Source organism: Berghia stephanieae, chromosome 12, assembly GCF_034508935.2.
Source record: "Berghia stephanieae isolate SIO BIC M18660-M18661 chromosome 12, UCSD_Bste_1.3, whole genome shotgun sequence".
In the NCBI taxonomy this organism is placed as follows: Eukaryota; Metazoa; Mollusca; class Gastropoda; order Nudibranchia; family Aeolidiidae; genus Berghia; species Berghia stephanieae.
Window position 1 is genome coordinate 12089524 of NC_088371.1, and position 25047 is coordinate 12114570.

The 25047-nt window shown below is 36.0% G+C and overlaps 2 protein-coding genes across 2 annotated transcripts in view; one reads left to right on the forward strand and one right to left on the reverse strand.

The window, feature by feature from the left end:
• Positions 1-17697, reverse strand: part of LOC144958101 (DNA-directed primase/polymerase protein-like) — a 43688-nt gene extending 25991 nt beyond the window's left edge. Inside the window, exons 1-8 of the mRNA XM_078889754.1 lie at positions 17545-17697; positions 15491-15619; positions 14080-14145; positions 12896-12974; positions 11140-11246; positions 10086-10132; positions 9525-9616; positions 2482-2555 (exon numbers count right to left, since the gene is read on the reverse strand). Coding sequence (XP_078745880.1) covers positions 2482-2555; positions 9525-9616; positions 10086-10132; positions 11140-11246; positions 12896-12974; positions 14080-14145; positions 15491-15591 — 566 coding nt within the window. The 5' untranslated portion in view covers positions 15592-15619; positions 17545-17697. The remainder of the gene's footprint in view (positions 1-2481; positions 2556-9524; positions 9617-10085; positions 10133-11139; positions 11247-12895; positions 12975-14079; positions 14146-15490; positions 15620-17544) is intronic.
• LOC144957732 (uncharacterized) lies at positions 2696-6998 on the forward strand. The gene is made up of 3 exons (XM_078889117.1): positions 2696-3431; positions 4397-4538; positions 5196-6998. Exon 3 carries the CDS (start codon positions 5609-5611, stop codon positions 6434-6436), a length of 828 nt encoding a protein of 275 aa, XP_078745243.1. The 5' UTR covers positions 2696-3431; positions 4397-4538; positions 5196-5608; the 3' UTR covers positions 6437-6998.
• Positions 17698-25047: the final 7350 nt, after the last annotated feature.

Below are 25047 nucleotides of genomic sequence, written 5' to 3' on the forward strand. Positions count from 1 at the left end.
CGATGTAATGGTGTTGGTGGTGGTTGTAGTAGTAGTGGTGGTGATGATGATGTGGTGGTGGTGGTTGTAGTAGTAGAGGTCGTGATGATGTGGTAGTGGTGATTGTAGTAGTAGTGGTGGTGATGATGTGATGCTGGTGGTTGTAGTAGTAGTGGTATTGATGATGATGTGGTAGTGGTGGTTGCAGTAGTAGTGGTAGTGATGACGATTTGGTTGTAGTAGTTGTAGTGATGATGATGTGGTGGTGGTGGTTGTAGTAGTACTGGTAGTGATGATGATGTGGTGGTGGTTGTAATAGTGATAGTAGTTGTGGTAGTGGTGATGATGTAGAGGTGGTGGTGGTTGTAGTACTGATGATGATGTGGTGGTGGTGGTAGTTGCAGTAGTAGTGGTAGTGATGATGGTTGTAATACTAGAGGCAGTGATGAAGATTTGGTGGTTGGGGGGGGGGGGGGGGGGGGGGGGGGAGGTAACCTTGTAACAAATTGACCTCACCGGAATTTGACAGAAGTTGCCCGGAGCCCGGAATTTTTTGCTCCAGACCGGAGTTTTTTCCGGTGAAACAGGAGTTTTGGCATCACTGGAATACGTAATCCTTGGCGGCTAGCGAGTAGGTGTTAAATTTTGCTTACCCTTTCCCACGTAGACGCACACACACACACACATACACACACACACACACACAGACTTATCGTCGTCTAGCATCCTATCGTTCGGCTCGACGATTAAAAGGGGTTCGTATCGTCGCTAAAATAATTACAAAATACATATATTTAAAATATATTTATAGTAATGTGAATTAAATATTTTAATGCTCTAATATATCAAGAATGATCATTATTATGATTTATTACGGTGTGAATTGAATTAGACCTTTAAAACTGAAGTTTAATCTGACACCCTACTCGCTGTTATCATTCGAGTCTAAGTTGTAATAAGGCAACTTTGGCCAGAAGTGAAAGACATACATTGTGTGTTCAGTCTGTGTGTGTGTGTGTGTGTGTGTGTGTGTGTGTGCGTCTGCGTGTGAAAGGGTAAGCAAAATTTAACACCTACTCGCTAGCCGCCAAGGATTACGTATTCATTTCCTGAGCAGTCAATTGGGTATTAAAAAAAATAATGACAAATAATCTTATCGCGATAAATTTGAAAACCTTATTGTTGGAATCAGCTTGAAAAGTGGAGAAAAATTGTCTTTGTCTCATAAAAATCGGTCGAGAAATAACCTTTTTTGATCTTGAAAATAGCTTTCTCAAATTTTATAATTTTATGATAATTTCCTTTTTTCCGGTCGATGTTCTTGATTTATATATCGTTTTTCATTTCTCAATGAGACGAACGCACTGATGTAACTCGATTGATTCAAGAGTTTAAAACACAGATTTCAAGTTTTGATTGTGAGTCCAGCCGTACTAAGAATTCACGAGCGTTGAAATATGACGTAACTATACATACAAGACCTCGTTCTCCACGCCACAGTAGGGCTTCCATTCACCGCTTTCGGTCAACCGTGGTCTTTGAAGTTACACAACATATACCGCCTGTGATGCCTGTACATAAATCAAGGGCTGAGCTGACTCATGTTGACAAGCGAGCTATCAAAAGAGCAATCCGTTGATTGGTCAAAAACTCAGGATTTCATATAAGGACATAAGTTCTTGAAAGCGATATCCACCCACCTGTCAGTGGACAGAACTGATATGATGAAATTAGGGATCCATAAAATGTTATATCATGGTAGGCTCCACCCTCTATTTCTATTCTGGCGTAGATGTAGAAGGCGATAGCATTTCGGATGTCATAATGACTAGTGGGCAAAGGGTTAAAGCTTCCAAACAATCCCAATCGTCGTCTATCTCTAACGGGACCCGTTGGCGCCCTGTCGCGCAAACTCAGTAATATCTTTAATCCAATACTTCCATCATATCAAGTAAAGGGTTAGTTAGACCAACTGACTTTTGAATACCCTGTGTATTTAAAATTTAATCAGAATCCAAGGACAACTATACTGAATTCAGTATAGTCATCCTTGTCAGAATCATATTGGGAATTGATCATTTCTTTATCAAGCATTATTAAGAATCTGTCTACCGAAGTAGCATTTTTTGTTTTAAAAACTTGATACTGTTCTAAAGTTTTACTGTTTTGTTAATTTTTTTTTTAACCCCCCTTAAGCTGATTTGGGATTCAATGTCTCAAAACGGTATTATGTCGAGATGATTTGGACCTTTCAAAGTGAATTTTGTATTAAAATAATGAGAAGTACAAATTTGGACTTTAGCCCAATACCAGGAATTGTATTTATTCTCTACCGAAACGACGAGAAATTAACCCTAATGTTTCATATTTGTGGCTATAAATTGAATTTACACCATCCAGTTCATCCCGACATAATACTGCTTTGAGACGCTGGGCCACATTTTTATCTGTCCATAAAGATTTTAATATCCACCAAATTACTTTGCAGAGAACAAACCTCACCTTGCATCTAAATCCAGCACATCCCTCCGACAACAATGGACTCCATAGAGCTGATGAAGCCTGGCGCAAACAAACTGGAAACAGATATGAGGATCTGGATATACAATAGTAGTTATATTAATTCATTATCACAACCACAATAATAATAATAATAATAATACTAATCAAAATAATAATACTAATCAAAATAAATAATAATAATAATAATAATAGGTATCCCAAACTACCGCTGTGTGGCAGGCGAATTTGCCGGGATCGATCAAAAAGTGGGGTGTTAATATCTGTCTCTCTCTCTCTTGAATTAAACTTTATTTAATAAAAAAAAGGATAATATTATATTTCAATATCTGCTCTACAAGATGAGCTAAATATTTAAACTATTCAAGCTATGTGAACTTTTTAACAGCTATTCAAAAACGCTCTCATAAAGAGATCCGATTGCAAATTTTCGCTGTGAAAACTGCGTACCGATCGACCGAAATTCGGGTCTCGTCACAAGATCTGCTCGCGCTAAAGGCTGAACGGACCAACAGCTGTGAAATCAAGTGTGGGAGAATCTCCTTTTAATGCCCTTTCGTGTGGTGTAATTTTTTCGTTTATAAACACAACAAAAATATTATTAAAATTTAACTGAATTTGCCCTATTTTTGACTGAAAATTTGACTCTCTTAACGGTTAATAAACGGCGAAAAAATTACACCATAAAAATCTGCAGCATTTGAAGGCTATAATATCAAAAATCCAGCATGCTGGCTTGATTCAACACATAGCGCCATCTTTAAAAGCAAAGCCTTTGTTTCCGCTTTCTCTTTCTTTCTCTCCTACCGTCCGACGCGTGAGTTGATACACTGCCGGTGACCGAGACCGATTGTATTGTAACGTTTCCAAACAGCCATCTAGAATAGTCAAAAGTGTTTCAATTATGGACATGGACTTACTTGAATTATGTGGTAAGTAAATCTTATTGTTTTTTATTTTATTATGATCGGTGTTTGAGTAGATCGAAGCTTTTCTCTATCTTGTCTTAATCTTATCATGATACTGTTTGCTCCACTCCACTAACTTTTCTGAATTAATAGATAATGTTTGTATTCGTGTTCATTCATGAAGGCTATTATTATTATTATTATTATTATTATTATTATTATCATGATGATTATTATTATTATTATCGGAGCCCACCGATCGCTAAGAATGAACGTGTCATTATCACTGATACTTCTAGATGAAAAATAAAATAATAGAAACTGGTCGTGTCAGTGTCCGTCCTGACTGCTAAACTTGTGCTTGTGATTGTGAGTCCTACTAGTACTAGGAAATGGAAAGTATCACACTATCGACGTCTAAGTCTAGTTGTTTCTCAATTTTCTGAAATTTAGATTAAGTCAAGCTCATTCATTAAGAAATTATTGACAATTGGGACGAAATCTGGTGCACATTGTTTGATCTTATAATAATAATCTTAACAGGATTGCTCCATTCTTCATCAGGTGTCATCAATGAGTAGTATCCAACTTGTTTGTTTTTCAATCGTTTTTTAAAGATCCAGTTTCACCCATGCCATGATTGATGGAACTATTACTATTATAATATAGTGACTCAAACTCCAGTTTAAATTTAACTTTTAACCTTTTACTGTATAGACTACTTGGTAGAAAGGCTTGTTTTTATTTGATGCTATGGGATTGACTTGGTGATGGTTGCTTGTTTATAATATAAGTTTTAGATTTATATTAAATTCTTGAATCCTGCCTATTTGAATTTGACAGTTGAGTTTTGATAGATAGTGTTGATGGTAATGAGTAATCATTTAGCGCGTTGAGCTTGTTGAAATACGGGGTAAGGCGGTGTATAGAAACTATTTATTATTATCACATCTCAAATAAGTTTGAACATTTTAATTCTCCATTTTCAGATGACGAACAAATGAGTCGTCTCAGGGCTTCATTTTTGATGAAGGGAGAAAGGTCGTAGACCTGCACTCCCACCTGTGCAAGTGACACCTGTTTGTCCAGCTTTATCATCTGCGCTTTGAAGCCAAAACGACAGTGTCTGAGGTAAGGTTTCTATGAATATATGACACATCTGTTTTCGTTGTCACAGGCCACCATTATATTTTTTGATAAATATTTTGGTTGTTTTTGATGTTTTTTACTGCGCTAATATTATCAGTACAGTGAGGCTAAACCAGCTTATGATTTGATTTTTTGTTGTAAAACACAAGGTCCCGCTATGGAGCTTTCAGATTCATATAAGTTCATGATGGTTGCCAGTAGATTTTATTGTTAACATGTATGGTTGAGTTTATTTGGGTTTGTAGTTACAAGTGACTGAGTGACATAGACAAGTAAAAGACGTGTTTATGGCTCTTTTTATGATATAATTTAAGCATGCCTGCAACAGTCAGCAATTAGCAATGGGCCATGTGCTGTTGGTATAATAGCACTAGTTGAAAAGGTCTTTACTAGGTTAGACAAGACTAGATGTTTGCTATGGAATACAATTAAATTCTAAACCATCCCTGTGTTCCTCTCTCGAGCAAAGTATATTAATTTTTTCATACCTAATCCTTATCTTTTTTTAAACTTGTTGGATTCTGATGTATTATCAAGGGTTATCTTTTTGTATAAGGTTCTATTTTTTTTTCTGTTCTAATATACTAATGCATTAGTTATAAGCCCTTCAATATTTTCTGGTTATTTTTTCCCTTCTAGGTGGAACAATGGTTCTCCATGTTAAGTCCAGACTCAAGTTATCCTGTCAATAGTATCTGGCGAAAAATTTTGAAGGTGGTGAAGGCGGCAAAAGGGAAAGATAAAACGTTTTTGAATGCACCTGTGGATCTTCACCACCTCAGTGATGCCCTCAATGCCATTGGTGTAGACATGACATTGGAGAAGAACAATTTTAAAAAGACTGTTGTGTCAAAGGAAATTGCTGTGGACCTCGGCAATTTTCTCCTGAAACATGGACATACTTATGGAGACTTCCATAAATTTCTAGGAGACATATCGTCTTCTCCTGTAATTTGCACGAGAGAGAAGTTGCGAGGCATGTATCTCGCTGCAGAAACAAAGAAGGGGAAGCTGATAAAAAATATCAGCAGGGACCCAGCAGCACTTCAGGCATGGCTCAGGAAACCCTTCTTTCCCTGTCATCTGACGGAAATTCAGCTAAACTCTCCTCCTGCCACAGCCACAAAGCCACCCTCGTCATCGCCACCACCACCACCCCACTGTCATCTACTGTTGACTGGCCAGCACTGAGTCCTCAGCCAACCGTTTTATTTCCTTCATCTGTACTATCATCATCGAGTCAACCTTCTACTTCTACTAAGATTCTCAGCTCACCACCACCGTCGTCTACTGTTAACTGGCCAGCACTGAGTCCTCAGCCAACCGTTTTATTTCCTTCATCTGTACTACCATCATCAAGTCAACCTTCTACTTCTACTAAGATTCTCAGCTCACCACCACCGTCGTCTACTGTTGACTGGCCAGCACTGAGTCCTCAGCCAACCGTTTTATTTCCTTCATCTGTACTACCATCATCAAGTCAACCTTCTACTTCTACTAAGATTCTCAGCTCACCACCACCACCACCATCGTCCTGCATTTCTACTGTATCTGGTTCTACCCCTCATCTCTCCACGAATATTAATTCTCGGAATGTGTCCACACCTGATTCATGTTCAGCACCACTACCGTCATCGTCATTCACTTTTGGTTCTACCCCTCTACCCTCTACGTCTGTTTCTACTCAGAATCCAGCCAAACCTGAATGTACCCCTGCATTGATCACTTCTGTTTTATTGCCAGAATCTTTTTCAGAGTCCCACATCCCACTTTCTTCCACAATTGTTAATGTTGACGATGTTAGAAGATTATCAAAGTCTGTCTCTTCCAAAAAATTGTTTTCATCTATAAAGTCGATTCATCAGAATGTAATATTTTAAAGAAAGAAATTTTTAATTTAAAATTAAAGAACAAAACTTATGTCCGATAGAGCGGCAAATATGAAACTTTTAAATAAAAAAATTCATGAATGGCGTAAGAGTGTTTTGCATGATGAGGAATATAGACGGTCTATGTACACATTTTTTGTATTGTAACGCGCATTTTTTGCTTGGTCTATCTAAAGCTGTTGAGAGTGCTGTGTTAGAATTTGAGAGGGATGTAATTAAAGTGGGGGGTTCACTTGGGAGGGACAGTCAGCAAAAGTTTAATCATTTTCAGTCTAGTATTGGTAAAGAAAGTGCAGCCTTACGTGCTATAAGACTAACTGCAGAAGTATTGGGACCTCGGGGGGGGGATGAGAAAAATGGGGCAAGGGAAGAATGGCTAAATTATTCTGAAGCTAATAATATTAAGTCTCAGTTTTGCAGTTTTAGAAGTAATCGTTTCAATAATATATTTGAAAATGCTCATGCTCTTTTGTACCATCATAAACATGTTCTTGATTTTCTAGAAAATGAAGTTTCAGGTGACAATTTAAAGCTTCAAAGTATTGTTGCAGATTTGAGGATAGTAGGGTAATTTCTTTAGTTGCTGCTATTTCACTGTTTAATCTATCACTGGGCCATACTTGGAGTTGATGAAAAGTAAAATTCCTTATGGGTCATTCCTCTCTTATGTCAAAAAGATTGATGTTATTTTTGAGAAATTTATTTGTTAAGGATGTTTACTGATGATGAGGCAGAAGCATCTTTTTTGTCAACTGCTGTCAAACGAAGAAGGGTTTCAGATTCTGATGTTGATTGAATAACACTATGAGATTAAATTCAAGCTTCAGTTTAATTACAAAACCAGATAGAATGGACGTTTCAGGTTTCTCCTTTGTCAACAAACAGGATGAACCAAACAGTATAGATGATGTGGTAGTGCCGTTAAGTTGAATGCGTTTGTTGGTAAAGGGGAAACACGAAACATCCATTCTTCTATCTGTTTTTATAATTAAATTGAAGCTTACATTCAATTTCACATTATTTATCGCTTCGAGTAGCAACATTTACATTATATTGATTAATGAAATTATGTATCTATTTCCATCACTTTACATTTGATCAGTGACATGCTTTGTTTAAACAATTGTTGTTTCTCATAATTATGTACCTATCATGTAGCTTTTCTGATTATTACATATGTTTTATTTACTCATCATGTTTAGCGTCAAGCAAGATGGCTTTCTATTATTTCAACATTTTTAACACGTCTGAGTGTACTTAAACACTTTAATATGTTTTTTTTACCTGGAAGTTCGTATTCATACAATAAGGGAGTCCAATATAATGTCTATTTCTATTTAAACATTTTATAGATGCATTTAAAATGTGTATAGTGGAGAGCCAATGATAACCCTTATACTCATACTGATGTTGGGCTATTAGACCATAATAGCAATATTATAGTCCGTGTTTAAATTAATCTTTATCATTTATAGGCTATGTGGATATGATCAGCTTCCAGAGTCCGCGTATGTATAATCTGTTATTAGATATTATATTGGACTCCCTGTATGAATATGAACTTCCGGGTAAAAAAACATATTAAAGTGTTTAAGTACACTCAGGCGTGTTAAAAATGTTGAAATAATAGAAAGCCATCTTGCTGACGCTCAACATGATGAGTAACAAGAGCGCTAAGATAGGTTTGCCCGGTGTCTGTGCATTTATATGCATTAAAGCGTGTCCTTATACCGTTGCCTTAGTTATATAAACTAAAATGTGTTAGGACAGGGCGTTGAATTTTGGGTTGATTGTTGAGGTGTCTCAAAATATGTACTTATGGATAGGTATAAATTTTCATGTTCGTGGGTTGCATTGGATATTGTATGCTTTTGTGTACTGACTTTTTTGTCTAATGTTTTTATTTATTTATTTTATTTGATCGACTGTGCGCCACCAGTAGGGGCAGCATTAACTTCCATTATTGTGTTAGGTCGTGGTATGAATTTTTGACTTTTCCCCCTTTTTTGACATATATTTCTGTTGATTTTCGAGAGCTTAAATCTTGATTTCTTCTCATAACTCTGTTTTTGTCATTCTTATTGTGAAAAGGACATAAAATTTGGATTCCCCATCCCTCAAATCATTTGTATGTGAAGTTTCATAGCCATATCTCATCATTTAAATTTTTTGTAGCGGAAACACTGTTTACTTCTCAAAATGTCTTCCTTTGGCGATTTCGGCCTTTTTTCGAATTTTGAGACGTAAAATCTCAGTAATTATTGCCTCTATCTCTCTGAAAAAAATTGGGCTTACTGTCTGGTGCCAGTTCTAAGGCTCAGATAAGTTTCATGCCTTAATTTAGATTATGACGAGTCTGCAAAGTGCCGAAGATGGTACATCTGGCGATTTCGGTGAAATTATTTTCACGCGGGTCATGTTTTTTCTTGATTTTGATGCTGTATAGTAACTGAATTATACTAGGTGAATATTTGTTTGAGTATTTTTCTTATTCTCTATGTCCATGGCTTGCGATTGCTTGCAAATTATTCAATTTTGTTATTATTTTGTTTGTTTTGATGCACCTTAAACTTGCTGTTTGGTAGCATGTTCTGTTGGTGTACGAAAATTACAAGTTATTAAATAAATAAAAAATTCGTAACTTTTTTATTTGTTGTCCGATTTTAATCATTTAAAGACTGTTGTTCATGGTTTGACAATCTGTATTTGTTCAATTCAAAATAACAGCAGTTTTCTGCAGTTGAAATTTTAGTTTGGGATACCTAATAATAATAATAATAATATAATACATAATAATAATAATAATAATAATAATAATAATAATAATAATAATAATAATAATAATAATAATAATAATAATAATAATAATAATAATAATGAGTGATCAGTCAAGATATTTACACAATTTTCTATTCAAGTCACGGTAGCACCTTGAAACGGATACGACCCAACTATTATATTCATTCTTATTACTTTTTACAATCCACAGCCTCTAGCAGCCTACCTAGTATCACTTTAAAATTAAAAAGGCACCTCTGTTGAAAGCTTAGGAGTCATAGTCTCTAGAGAGTCTTGTTACCTTAATGAGAGTATCTACCATGGTATTGCCATCGCTGTTGGGGTTCAAGTCTATCTGGTATTCCAAATCAAAGTAAAGCTTGCAGGGAGCATCTGGTGGATTACAATAATATATAGAGTAAAAATCAGTGAAATAAAGGAAGTTTGTAGAGGCATTTGCTAGCTAAATTTAGAAGTTTTTATAGGCATTGGGTTGTCGAATTTAGAAGTTTGTATAGGTATTGACTGACGGAATTTAGAAGATTGTACGGACAATGGCTGGCTAAATTTAGAATTTTGCAAAAGTCTTAGCTGGTTGGTCTGAGGAGTAGGTATGAGGCTGATATCATATCTAAGACAAAAGAAATATGCTTGGTAGCAGACTGTGATTATTGACATATTGTAAGCAGATCTCAATTAGCAAGGCGTCATACTTGCTTGACAAAAAGCCAGCCTGTCGGCATAAGCCAGTGATTTAGCTACCACGCAACGTGAAATTTTCATCAAGAATAATCATTAAAGTAGTTTTATCAGAAGATGAGTTTAAGTGCCAGCTTCTCGTTTATTCTATATTTCAACTTACTTTCAGGGATGATTTCATAGTGGTGTCTTTGGCACGGTTGTAACTGGCTGATGAAAGAAAAATAACAAGATGAAAGGATGATTCACATGAACAAGACCTAATTTGCCTTTTAATATTTAAAGAGCTCTTATTTGATTTTTTAAAAATTCCAATCATAACATTAGGCTGAAAAGTTTTGACGCCTCTTGACTATAAAATATGAAATTGATAAAGGTATCAAAACAAAATCTTAGTTTTGATTTATTATTTTAAATTTCAACACAGTCATCAACACAACCCACATGCATAGTCACTGCATCAGTTAATGCATTGTGTCAAAGTAAAAAATAAAATTACATTAGCCAGAAAACTCGTCCTTCAAATATCGATTGATTTAAATTTCCCTCATCTTAGCAAAACCTCTTACACATGGCACATTGCAAGTTTTCAGACCAAATTTTTAAATACATGTCTTTCTAGAGTACGGCAGCAAACTGGTTAAATGCTTTGACACTAGTGAGTCTCCACCTCCCGCCCCTCACCATCATTGCCAAAAACTGTCCCCCTGAAGTGTCTCTTAAGTCTTAGCTACAGAAAAGAGTCACTTGGAGCTCAATCGGGACTAATGACTGTATGAGAGGCAATCTACGACTTCACGAAAACTGATCCTTACAATGTGATTACAAGTTTTTGCACCCATAAGAGGTTGCACTCATCTGACTAGTTGCTGAAGTTTTCTTAAAGTACAAGATGTAGGAAAAGATGAGAAAGAATATTTACATTTTTAACCTTATTTGAAGATATTGAATATGGAAAAACAAAAAAAGAAAGGAAAAAGAAATATATTTGAAAATTACACTTATTTTCCATGCCCCAGACAGGATATCTCCCTTGTCAAAAAGTGTACTAGTGCATACCCAGCTGCATATCGAGTCCTGGGTGTGAAAAGTACACTGTTCCACCAAATATTCTGAAGAATTATATCATAGAGAAAAATAATACTGAGAGTTATAAAGCTGGGTTTCTTGGAAACAAGATTGTATTCATCAGTACCACACAAGTGACATATACATACTTGTAATAATGCCAGAACACAGGCAAACTGGAGGCCAGATAACGTCTTTGTCCAGTGCCAGGTTTTGTTGGATCAATAGAACTCTCAAAGGAAAACACATGGACATCCTGCAATGACGATGAGCAAAGAAGGAATCATTTTGTTTTAAATTAATAAATATATTTTAAAAATCAAACAAAAAAATTTATACATAGGCATATCATTATAATTGCCCATTCGGGTCAAATGACTATGTCAGTGTGACCCTTTAATTTTTAGCTTAGCTTATCAGATTTAATCTAACATAATAAACTTAGGCACAACATTGAAATTGCATGGTTTGAATAGGCTCTCAGACCACTAAATAGATAGCAACCAATCTTTCCAAGATATGTTCTGTAAGTAGAGGAGTGTGTATTCAATTTGGGCATTTATTTGTTTTAAAAAATATATTATCTATAAAGAAAGACCTTTTTTCGGCTCTTTTGGTTTACTATACAATTATTATCAGTTTATGGTAGAAAAAATTCCCATAACTTGGAATTGAGCGAAATAGATATCAACCCTTACCAAAATCTTCGTGATAACATTTATCCTGTTATCAGGGCAATCCTTTATAAGATGATTTTTTTATTTTAAAGGAAGAGACAGGGTGTAATTAAGAGATTGAGAGAGGGGGGAGAGGGTGAGACAGAGAAAGAAAGAGATAGAGGGAGAGAGAGAGAGAGAGAGAGAGAGAAGTATAGTTATGAATATACTGGAATGTATCTAGTTTATGTATGGGACATGACCATTTATAACAATATCGAGATGAGAGGGAGTAGAGTAAAGAGAAAGAGACAAACCAAATGAGTAGGGGATTACTGGAAAGGCATTAAAGAACATAAACTTAAACTACAAAAAAATCATTTTTATTCTCCAGTTACATCAAATACGGAATGATACCGTCAATATTTCTACTGAAAATTACATCTTTAGATGAAAATATATAAAAAAAAATTATTATAACTTTCAAGGGCGAAATCAACTATACTTTTTTTTTAAAGTAAAGAAATAGTCCTCCAGAGCAATAAGACACATGGAGCTAGAGCTCATCCTTGTTTCTTCAGCATTAAACGAATATAAGCAAATTGCTTTCTGGCCTTTGGATGGTACACTAGGACACATATAAATAAATTGGAACCAACTACCCAATCACTACCGGGGGGGGGGGGGGGGGGGGGGAATTACAGATACTAGTCAGAAAGCTGGTGAAAAAGGATATCTAATATTACATGATGACTTCTACAGGATGAAATTAAAATGTAATTCAGAGTGGGTAAGAATTGAAACACTCTGAGGACATTTGCAACACTGGGAGCTGGATCACAAAAAATGTGCAACTATATAAAAACAATATTAGATAATACATTACAATAGAGTAATGTTTCTTATTACTTTAATGTGTTCCTTTCTCTCCCTCTGTTCAACTGTACTGTTCAAGACTACCAATGCAACTATTCTGCTTCCATTTTATGATAGAAGGGAGACAACTCAGTCACTCAGGATTGCTAAATTATGACTAACATCCCTTGAATTCCAACCGAGTTTAATCCTTTGATTAAAACCAAAATACATTTAAAGCTAGAATGGTTTATGAGAAAAAATAAAAATCGTTCTCAACAATACCAACTTATTCTAGTTAAATAATATTATAACAAATACAATTCTAAAAATGTACAGGTTTTTTTTATTTAATCTTAAAAAAAAAAACAAAACAAAATAAAACCCCACAAACCTCTGCTAAACTTTGTGCATATTCAAAAGCATCATTCTGTCTGTAGAACACCTTCCAGCAAACAGTAGGACCAAGAATTCTGAGGATGATAGAAGATTACAGTTATCATCATCCATCATGGCTTGTGCTCTTGATTGAGCACGTTGCCGGTCAGCTGTCTCCACGAATCACGACCCTCTGCAGTGCGCATGAAATCTGTGTTGCATTTTAAGTCACATTTGGCCATTCTTAGGTTATTTAGATAAGTCATTCTTTGTCTTCCTCTAGCTCTCATTCCTTCGATCATCTCAGATGTTACCAACGTTTCTATTCCATCTCTTCTCCACACATGTCCCAGAAAACGTAACTGCCTCTTTCTGATGGTATCGATCAATATTCTTCCCTTTCTCACCTCTGCAACACAGTTATAAGCAGTCTTAATTTATTCTTGAGTGAAGGGAAACAACTGGAAAGAATAATTTAAAAATATGCCATGATTACATGGTCTTAAATTAAGTAAAATGTGATGCTGAGCAATAACCACAGAAACACGAGCATAGACCTGCCACAGAAACATGAACATAGGCCTGCCACAGAAACAAACAAAACATTAAGTATATTATTTATTCATTAAAATCCGAAAATGAAGAAACAAATACAAGCTGTACTGGAAATAAATATTTTTAGAATTATCTCTTTAAATAAAAAAAATAATAATAATAAAAAATAAAATGTAGTTCAATTTGGTTATAATATTTCAATTCCATAGTGAAAATACATCTATTATCACTATTTCTACAAAATTTTGATTTGGTGAACAAAATCTGAACTTACTCTTTATAGACTATATAAATAAATACCATGACTTCAGGAATGAATCAGATGAGCAAAGAGCAGGACATGAATAGCAAATAACAACTCAACCCTTTTTGTTGTCAAAAATACATCACCCAGTTTATGTGTTTAAAAAAAAAAAAAAAAAAGAAAGAAAACCTAGCAATTCCAATAAATGAGGCCACTGTTCATCATTTCATATTCTTGCAAATTTTCTCACATCTTAATAGTTGCAAATTTTTTTATTTATAAAAGTGCTCATTACATATAGTCGGCAAGCCTGCTGTTAGATTTGTAGACAAAACAAAGAGAAAATTTTGATTTAAAAAAATTTAATGTCCACATTTAAGGGTTAAAATAGGTTTCCGTACCTTGGTATAAATTCAGAAGGGAAGTTGCCTTTTGATCTCTTGAAGACACCATCATTTGAATCAGACCTGACAAATCCCGACCATTAGAAATACAAGTATTAATAACATTTTAAAATAATGCTGTAAACAATAAAAAACAATGAAATTTCCAACCTAACATTTAGGTTTAACCAATTTATGGTTAACAACCATCCATATTCAATAATGTGCTTTATTATTAAAGTACTCATATATCTATAGCATTTCTTGAGGAGCATAGAACAGTGGTTTGCTATTTGCTGTGTACCCAGTTGGACTCCCAGCTGCACTGTGCAGCTATGAACAAGTCTCCTTACCCTAGCTTACATTGCTATTGCGGTGCTATCATGCTGTTCTAATTTCCCCTTGAATAGATCTCTCAGGGATAAATGAAGGGAATTCTATTATTATTTATTTCATTTCCCATCTCCAATTTTTTGTGAAATGCGGTTATTTTCATTATTAGAATATTTAAAAAACACCACATAGAGAATAAATCCTATTACATAAATACAGATTAAAACCTTAAATAAGGAATACTGTGTTTGACTACAATTATCAGTGTCAAATATTTGGTATCAATCATATCCCCATAGCTCAGTTGGTGGAACACTTGCTTCTTGTGTAAAGGGACTGAGATGAGATTAATCTCTTGTGCAGTCGAGATTATATTCTTCCAATTTTAATGTCACTTTCCCTACGTTTCATCATAAACTAAGTCATAATTTGAATTTAACAATCAAGTATGATTTTTGGATCCTGGTTCCTTCATTTTTCAGATTCCTCATTGCACTCAGGTATAAAATGAGTAATGGATCCAAAAGAGTCTCAATTGAAAAACAATTGTAATTGCACATACAGGCATTGTGTCTTTTCCTTCATTATTTGTAGCTGTTAGCTTGGGCCCTTTGTGAAACACTTTGAACACATTATTTGGATAATGAGAGCTATATAAAAGCTTGAATTTTAACAATTGATTTGCTTACCATCCCCTCCTCACACCTTTTCTTTTTCTTTTTTTCTGTTTACAGGACAAGAAGAGAGCGAAAGGAAGATCACAAGAGAAGAAGAAAAGACCAGAAAAGAGTTGATTAAGCGAGCCCTAAAAAGAGATGCTTCAAGAAAATTTCATGGTGCTTTGTGTTTTATGCATGAGATTATCATCTAAATAACAATAATTAAGCATACACATACACAGCTAAAAATCTCCGGAACCAGATATTGTAAGATAAATAACCTGTTATTTTGTTTTCCCTTTGGACTCTGCGCCATAAAATAATCTGAAATAAATGACATAAAGTATTACAGAGATGACTTTAAAATCAAACTCCTTTTACCCGCACTGAGCTAAAACTAAAACTATCCAGGGCAAATAAAAAAATATTTGATGTACCTCCGTTTTGCTGTTTTTCTTATAGACTCTGCGCCATAGAATGACTTTGGAGAAAATGATACAATTTCATTATGAATAGTTGGTTTTTCCATCTTGTTCATTGATGCCAATGGAAGGAAGAATTGAAACCTGAAATTCAAAGTTAAAAAATATATTGAATACTAATATTAAAAAGAAGGTGGCGTTTTTATACACCTCCGTTGGAGGTGTACAAAAACGCACCGTTTTTATACACCTCCATTGGAGGTGTACAAAAACGCACCGTTTTTATGCACCTCCGTTGGCGGTGATGGTAAAGTTGTTGCTGCATACGTCCATGAGGTTTAAATAGTTTTAGATTGTAGTTTAGCACGCTGCTTAGTGATAACCGATGTACAATGATAATAAATTAAAGAAAATAACAATAATTTTAAAAATCAAAAGTAAAAAGAAACATGGCACACAAATACTGATCTCAAATAAATAAATAATTTTAGATAATTAAAATCGAAGTATTTTTTAAAAACATGATAAAAAGTTTTTGAAAAATAAAAGAAAAAAAAAGCAAACAAAAACAAAGAAAATCAAAAAAAAAAAAAAAAAGTCACCATTGGGAATCGAACCGGGTACTTTCAAGGTTGGAGTCTGACAGCTTGTCCACTGCGCTACGGAGCCACCTGACTGTTCATCACATTTAATAAGGTCTTTCTAAAACATTATTTTACCTTCAATGCAACTTCTATTTTCTGGTTTTATATTTCGATTTTTTAAATTATTAATATTTTTATATAAATTTATTAACAAAGACATCCTACAGATGTCACAATATAACTTTCGCCATGTCCAAATGAAGAAACACAATATCGCTAATGAAATTGGGTGGAATGCGCATGCGTGACGGAGGTGTATAAAAACGATCCGTTAAGATACACCGTCAACGGAGGTGCATAAAAACACGTAAAAAGAATGAGGAAGAAGAAGAAGAAAAAGAGGAGTAAGATGGAGATGCTTTTAAATTTGTTTTTACGGGTTTTACAGCGCTTGCAACGCATTATAGGTCATTTCAGCGGAAGTAAAAAGACAGTCAAAGCCATTTTTTATCCAGTGTGTCTATGTACATGGTAACCCAGCACCTATCCTCAGGACACTGTAACTGTAACCGGTTTGCTGACGTAATGTGACCTCGTTGTCATGTGTGTGCTATTATTTTTTATTAATCAATACAATAGGCTAGAATCAATTTTACTCTAAACTCCTTCAGATCTTTTAATGTTGATATCAAAAGACAAGCAAAGCAATTTTAATTGAAGCCGGAGTCAAAATACTCTTACTGGTCTCTTGGTGGAAATGGTTTAATCTGCTGCATTAACAACAATAATACACTTGGTTGGTAACTATTATGTTGAAAAAACATCAGTGTCACTGTTAAGAGTAAGAGGTTAAAATAGCTGCATTAAACATGCACTGTAAAGCACCCATTGTAACTGTACTATGTCATCAAGTGACCCATCATTCCTTTCATCTTCCCCATGCCCCCCCCCCCTTCCCTCTCTTGTCATAATGTCATCCCTTTTTTACTTTTACCTTCCAAGTCCAATCTCATGGTTAAAAAAATGAAAACTATCTGCTCAGTTTGCAAATACATGTAAGACTTGCTCTTACTAGATAGGTTATTTGATTTAAAAAAAAACAAGACATCTGGTAAAGGGTGTCTAAAGTCAAACAATGCATGGATGTTGCTAAATTGAATATCTACGAGAGTGAGAGTGAGTGTGAGTGTGAGCCTATCGGCGACCATCGGTCGACAGCCACTGGCCTGGAGTTATCAAAGTCAAAGTGCCTATTCTAGTTAAATTGGTTAAAACTTTACATATTTCTATGTGCATTTCGAAACATTCCATATTCTGGGATGTGGATAATTGTTTAAAAAGAGCGGAGTTTCAAAAATGTTTGGGAATAACGAAAATTGGTTATTCCCAGCCATCTGCTGGGAATAACCAAATTTCGTTATTGACTATAGACGTCTTGACCCTGTCTGTGAATAATCACAGCGTTGTTATTAACCAAACAATTACCCAACAATGTATACATCGTTCTTGGACTGGTGTTATATCCATGATTTCGATTAATATTTCAGAGTTAGATTAAGATGCACAACAAATGATAAGTTCGTGCAGTGCAACATTTTCATGCGAGAGTCCGTCAGTTTGAGACATTTCCGCGGATTTGAATTTCCGGCCAGTGTCGTCGCAATCTCTTATCTCTAATTTTCTATAATAATATCGCATTTTTTTATTTTACATCATTCACGTTTTAACAAAACGCGTGTGACCGCAACCAGAGCGATGTTAATTATAAGTTCATCTCTCCTTAATTTAATTGTTATTCTTGCTTGCCACTTCAACAGGGCAATGGGTATAATACTTATCAACTGAATATGTTTTTGGAACTGTGTTTTCCGTCAACCGGTGGACAGCTGTGTACACAGACTACTGTATTCTCTATGATTCAGTACACCGAAAGAGTTTGAGATGATTGAGAGTCTCATCCTCCTGTCCGTACGCACATATTACACAGGACTACTCCTGTCTGATGTGCCAGCGCGTATCAGAATATATCCCATCAATTTACCCATTTCGAAGCCTGCAACCAAACTGTTAAGGCAGACCAATAGCACGTTTGTCAGGCCACGCAAAGTTATGACAGAGTGAAAATGGAGAGGCTTCGTATGGGAACAATACAGACAATGGACTTTCGGGTACAAATCCTTCGTCAGCACATCAATAAACGTGGAAAACAAATAAAATAAAATGCAAAATATGTCACTTGTATCGTCTGTACTCAATGGCGGTTGGAGTATGAATGAAGCGTTTGCGTGGCGTGGTAGTGGGTAGGGTGTCCCAGGGAAGAGTTCAGGATGATAAGAGAGGTCAGCGTGTGAAGGAACAAGAACCTACTAGAAAATAATGGAAGATAAAAGGCATTAGAATTATATTATTGGAAGAAGTAGTAGTAATAGAGTAAATAGTAGAAGTAGTATTAGTAGTAGTGGTAGCATTAGTAGTAGTAGTAGTAGTAGTAGTAGTAGTAGTAGTAGTAGTAGTAGTAGTAGTAGTAGTAGTAGTAGTAGTAGTAGTAGTAGTAGTAGTAGTAGTAGTAGTAGTAGTAGTAGTAGTAGTAGTAGTAGTAGTTGTTGTTGTTGCAGCAGCAGCAGTAGTTGTATGTAGTAGCTGTTGTTGAACAGTTGGGGGGGGGGGGGGCGAGGTGAAAAAGTCACGGGGGTAGGGTTGGAATGGGCAAGATGTTAGAGCGGCGGTCGAATCTTCGCGAAGGAAATACAAAATAAAACGAACGGTTGTGTATCGATGTGAGAGGATGATGAGGAAAGTTGAATACATAGATAGATAGATAGATAGATAGATAGATAGATAGATAGATAGATAGATAGATAGATAGATAGATAGATAGATAGATAGATAGTAGCCGGCAACCAGAGCGGGAGGTCACGAGATAAGAAAGGCCAATAGCTCATGTTGCATGATATGTTGGCGCTATATAAGTGTGCAGTATTTATCTTAACACACTCAACCCTAACACCGACTATATCCGTAGTTTACCCAGGTTACTTTGACCCCAGGCCTATTTACTACATTTTTATGAGACAAATTGTAGACGTAGCATCAAAGCTAATGTTTTTAGTTTTTACATGTTAATGTTAGTTGAATAAAACTATCTTTGTACATGCTTATTTTTAATACATTTTTTCCAATTTTGAAAAGTAGTAAAAATCTCTAGGAGTGAGTGAGTTAACGCTGTTTATCTTAACCCTATTCCTGAACTGTGTTTAACAGCCCCGGTCCTGTACTGTGAGGTACAAACTACGTAACCCCCCCCCCCCCCCTCCCCCAGACCTTCACATACGAAAAAAAAACCCACGTATTCCTGCAATGTGGGACACGAATGCATTCCAGAGTATATGTAGAATTATTTTAATATTCATTCAATTTCTGTACTTTGGGTACAAATGGTGTTATAGGGGAATGGTGAAAGTGAAGGGTTGTAACGGAAATATTAGGAAGGTCGTTGTGATGATGATGATGATGATGATGATGATGATGATGATGATGATGATGATGATGATGATGATGAAGATGATGTTGTCGATATCGATGATGGTGACGATGACTACGATGTTACTAGTGTGCATATGTGTGAGTGTGTCTATGTCAATATATTACATTGTAATAAATGTGTCACCAAATGACAAATTGCCACTATTTTGAGGACAATAAAGATATATTATTATTGTTGTTCATGTGGAGTGTATGTGCCTCTTGTCTCTAATGCATATTTGTTGTGTGCAGTTCAAGTTCAATTCGCTGCACAGTGCTTTATTTGTTCTCCCAGCAGGATATATCAAGTAGAATTTTCATCTCATACAATACACGCACCCTGTAGGGCCTCTTTCTGTTGCACAATTCTTATAATATCTATCATGGCTCATATTCAGTTATTGTCACAAGAGGGATGATGTATTAAAAAAAAAAAAAAACTTTATCCAAATACAACGTCAAGGCTACTCTGTTACTATCATTACCTTCTAATCAGCACGGACTATGTTTGTGTTTTTTTGTCTCCTGACGAAGGCCAAGGGCCGAAACGTTGTTTGTTTTGTGTTGTTCCCTTATATATGAGTCACATCTACTCGTTATATTTTTCTCTCCATTTTACTGGCTCATTTAGGCACCTCTAGCTTTGCTGTTTTTTTTTTGTTTGTTTTGTTGTTTTTTTTCTCTTACGTCTTTAGTTGTGTTCCCAAGTTGGTTTGCTTCGTACCCAAAATAACATTAGAACTCCTCTTTTCTTTTTTAGGTCAATCTCGCATCATTTTACCTATAGATAGTATGCAGATGACGTCACTCAGGCCTTTGTTATTGTTTTTGCCATCCGCGTTTGTGAGTTGTTCTCACTAAACTGTATTAACCAGACTATAAAAGTTCATGGTTACACAGAGTTTGTGTGTTGGTCCGTTATACTTCCGGATGGCAATGTTGTGAACTCCTTGGCCAAGCGCATTCTATCTATATGCGGCTATGAGGTCTTGTGGTATGATACTGGCTTTCGGATCGGAAGGTCCTGGGTTCGAGCCTCGCCCGGCGCATAGTTGAGTCCTTGGAAAAGCCTCTTTACTCACATTCTCTCACCGTACTCAGGTGTAAAATGAGTACCAGGCCGTTGACAGCGTTGTCCCGTCTTACACCCCATGTAAAGCGCTTTGAGCACTTTTAGTGGATATTACGCTATATAAAAGCTCAAGCTCAATTTATATGAAAGTTTATGCTGTTTACTGTTTGTGCAAAATATGGTGCATAGATCGAGCTCATTATCTGCCAATTGTTTGATGTAGATGTAAAAAAAAAAAAAAAAAAAAAAAATGATTTACGTTAATTCCCATTGATTCCATGTAACTTTTCAGACTAGCCATTTGGTCAATCTGTTAGATTTTTTCTTGTGTGAAATGGACTGTTGTAATGGTTTATTATCCTCTGAGGAAGACATGGTCCATTGATATTTTCTCCCACAAAATACATTTATCTAACAAATTCTATAACAATTTCCTACTCTGGTAGTCGTTTTGAAATCACTTGCAAGCCTCATCTCTGTGTAGAGTACTATCGATACTTTGTGGCTTGTTGCAGAGCTTTGCAACAAAGAAAGTTGGTTTTTAAAAACCCCATAAACCCCACTTGTGTGTTGTCAACATTCTTCAGCAAGGTCTTGGCCTCAGTCTGTTGCATCGTGTGTCTTTCTTTTTTTGAACTTCGATTTAGGGACCCAATTTCCTATCACAGAACTCATTATCACCCCTTCCAGTAGTATTTTTTGGTTCCTTTAATTCAGACTTCCATGACTTCATACTGCCCCAATCCATATTTAATTAAGTTAAGTTAAGGCGTTTTACCTTAACTACGCCATTCACACAAAAAATCTCATTCGTCCTCAGTGTTTCATTCATCTTGTTTTGTTGATAAAGAGGAAACCCGAAACGTCCACAAGATTTGTCTTCATCTAATAAATTAAAGCTTACAATTCAATACTTATCTTTATTTTCCCCCTAAAATTCAACGTAACCAAACTGTGCTTTGAATAGTCATTCGCGACCCTGACCTTCACCTTGACAAACAAAGCCATCACTCATCAACATTCCCCTTCATTGCATCATCGCAATTTAACTCAATCAAATTGAGCCCTGAGTACAAATAATTTAACAGTTGACTGACCATAATATAAGAGTCGCCACTTCATGACCTACAGCATGAACATCAATCATTAGGTACAGGGCAATTACATCAATCTATCGATTTGTGACATACCACGTCAGCCTAGTAATACGTTGGCATTAATCAGAAAAAGAAAATTGACTTTTAAGTCAATATGATAAGAATCGGAACATTCAAGTTTGAATTCAATGGCTTAATTTTTAAAATATAATTGTCCTCAATGAAGGCGTTTATTATAACTCTAATTATACAAGGTCAGTATAAATTTTGATTTTAATCAACAGGTTCACCCAGACATAGTAACGTTTTGACACGATTGTTTACATTCCGGTGGCCATTGGCGATAAAGTAAGTACTCATTGACTAATATTAATAAACTCGCTGTTTGTGTGCATCTATGCCGACCATTATAATATTATTATTAAATTGGGACCAAACGTGTCTCCACATTCTTTTTTTTATTTTTTTATTGCAAGTTAAAGTTTGAGATAGTTTTAAGGATTATTCCTACATAACTTTATCACGTCCGTTGGATAATCGAGACGTTCGTTTCTCGGCCACAAAAAATGTGAGTGACAATTTGTATTCTATATTAGCTCTAACCCTCATTATCGAGCACTTTCGTACCTACGAGTACCCACCAACACTCATAAATATATGCACTCGGAGCATAGTTGAGTCCTTGGAAAAGGCTCTTTACTCACATTCTCTCACTGTACTCAGGTGTAAAATGAGTACCTGGCCCTTAACAGCGGTGTCTTTGTCCAAAAGAATTGTGATATCGCCTAACAGGCGTCATGTCCCGTCCTACATGTTAAATGCTGCTTTGACCAGGGACCTCTTGTAAAGCGCTGAGCACATTTAGTGGATATTGCGCTATATAAAGCTCAATTAAAATTAAAAAAAAAAAAAGATGAATAGCTTCCGATGAGTCCTGACCTTGAATCCCTTGGATTACGGTATTTGTCATTGGTGTCCAATATGGTTTATACGGATTGCACAACGGTTTACACAGAAACAGAGTTAAAAGAGCCAATTCCAAATGCATGGGATGAAATGACAATTCAAGACAATAGAAAATCAATCGAGTCATAGGGAAAATAGACTGCGCATAGTCATGAAGCAAAATGGGGGGTCGATGGATCATATCAAAATTTGAGAATTACTTCGAAATCTTCAATGTGGCAATTTGCGGTTTGTCCAACGATATGATATTTCTATGGGTTTGTCTATTAAAACAATCGTCAAATTAATATTTTTCAATATTACATTTTCCTGAAAGCTTGTGAACATTGAGTTCAATAAATTGGTTTGATTATGGTGAAATCTCAAACTTCCATCAGTTATGGTCTGGCAGTCACAGGCTTCTAAATTTCTCCATTATATGTCTCGCACCCAGGGCCTTCTAAAAATAGTATCGGGCCTGTCCAACCGAATTGCGCGAGTTCTCTGCTGGGCTTAAAATTTAAAACCCCGCGATATTTGATTGTCAACAAAGTTTGTGTGTTAGAACACATTACACACCACAGTTACGCTGGATTACCTGTTGATACAATGAATTTATCGCGTCGTTTGTTATTATTTCTGTTCATGGATATACGAGTATATTCATTGTGATTGCCAATCCCACCATGATGTTTGTTGTGTGTATCTTTTAAAATCTAATTTAGCAATTGAAAAATAATTTAAAGGTAATTTAAAAACTATAGTGTCATCTTAGCCATAATCTGTCGTCGAGCGAAACTTTGAGCAGTTGCCTTGAGTCAAAACAAAACCGGATGATCTTGTACTTGTACACATCAAAATGAAATTGTCATTGATAGTCTATTCAGTGATGCCAAAACTCCGGTTTCACCTGAAAAAACTCTGGTCTGGAGCAAAAAATTCCGGGTTCCAGGCAACTTCCGTCAAATTCCGGTGAGGTCAAATTCTTCCAAGGACGCCCCCCCCCCCCTTCCAACCACCACATCATCATCACTGCCACTAGAATTATAACCATCATCACTACCACTACTACTGCAACCACCACCACATCATCATCATCACTACCACTACAACTACAACCAGCACCACATCATCATCACTACCACTACCACAACTACCATCACTATTACAACCACCACCACCACATCATCATCACTACTACAACCACCACCACCACCACATCATCATCACTACCTCTACTACTACAACCACGACACCACATTATCACTACCACTACTACTACCCCACCACCGCCACATCATCATCACTACCACTACTACTACAATCACCACCACCACATCATCATCACTACCACTATTACTACAACTACCACCAACACCACACCATCACTCCCACTACTACTACAACCACCACCACCACCATATCATCATTACCACTACTACTACAACCACCACCACCACATCATCACTACCACTACTACTGCAACAACCACCACCACTACATCATCATCACTGCAACTACCACTACTATAAGAACCACCACTAGCACATCATCATCACTACCACTACTACTACAACCACCACCACCACATCATCACTACCACTACTACTACAACCACCACCACCACATCATTACCACTACTACTACAACCATCACCACCACATCATCATTACGACTACTACTACAAGCACCACCACCACATCATCATTACAACTACTACTACAACCACTACCACCACATCATTACTAACACTACTACTACAACCACTACCACCACATCATCACTACCACTACTACTACAACCACCACATCATCATCACTACCACTAATACTACTACAACAGCTACCACATCATCATCACTACCACATCATCACTACCACCACTACTACAACCACCACCTCATCTTCATCACAACCACCACCACCACATCATCATCACTACCACTGCTACTACAACCACCACCACCACCACATCATCATTACTACCACTACTACTACAACAACAACCACTATCACATCTTCATCATCACTACCACTATTTCTACAACCACCAACACCACATCATCCTCACTACCACCAGTACTACAATCTCTACCATTTGATTTTGGTGCTTTACTTCATTTGAAATAAGGAAACTTTGGGATTGTATTTGGCAATGTGTTTATGTATCATAGAATAATTCTAATCAGTTATCTATTTAGAACTATACAAAACGTAAACACAATGCCAAATACCATTCCAATTCCTTTTTCTTGTGTGCGGAAATTCCTCTTTCGGCATTGAAATTCCTACGAGTGGTGTCTGAAACTCCTGTGAGCCAAATTTAAAATTGGCGTCTCTGTCTATTTATTTT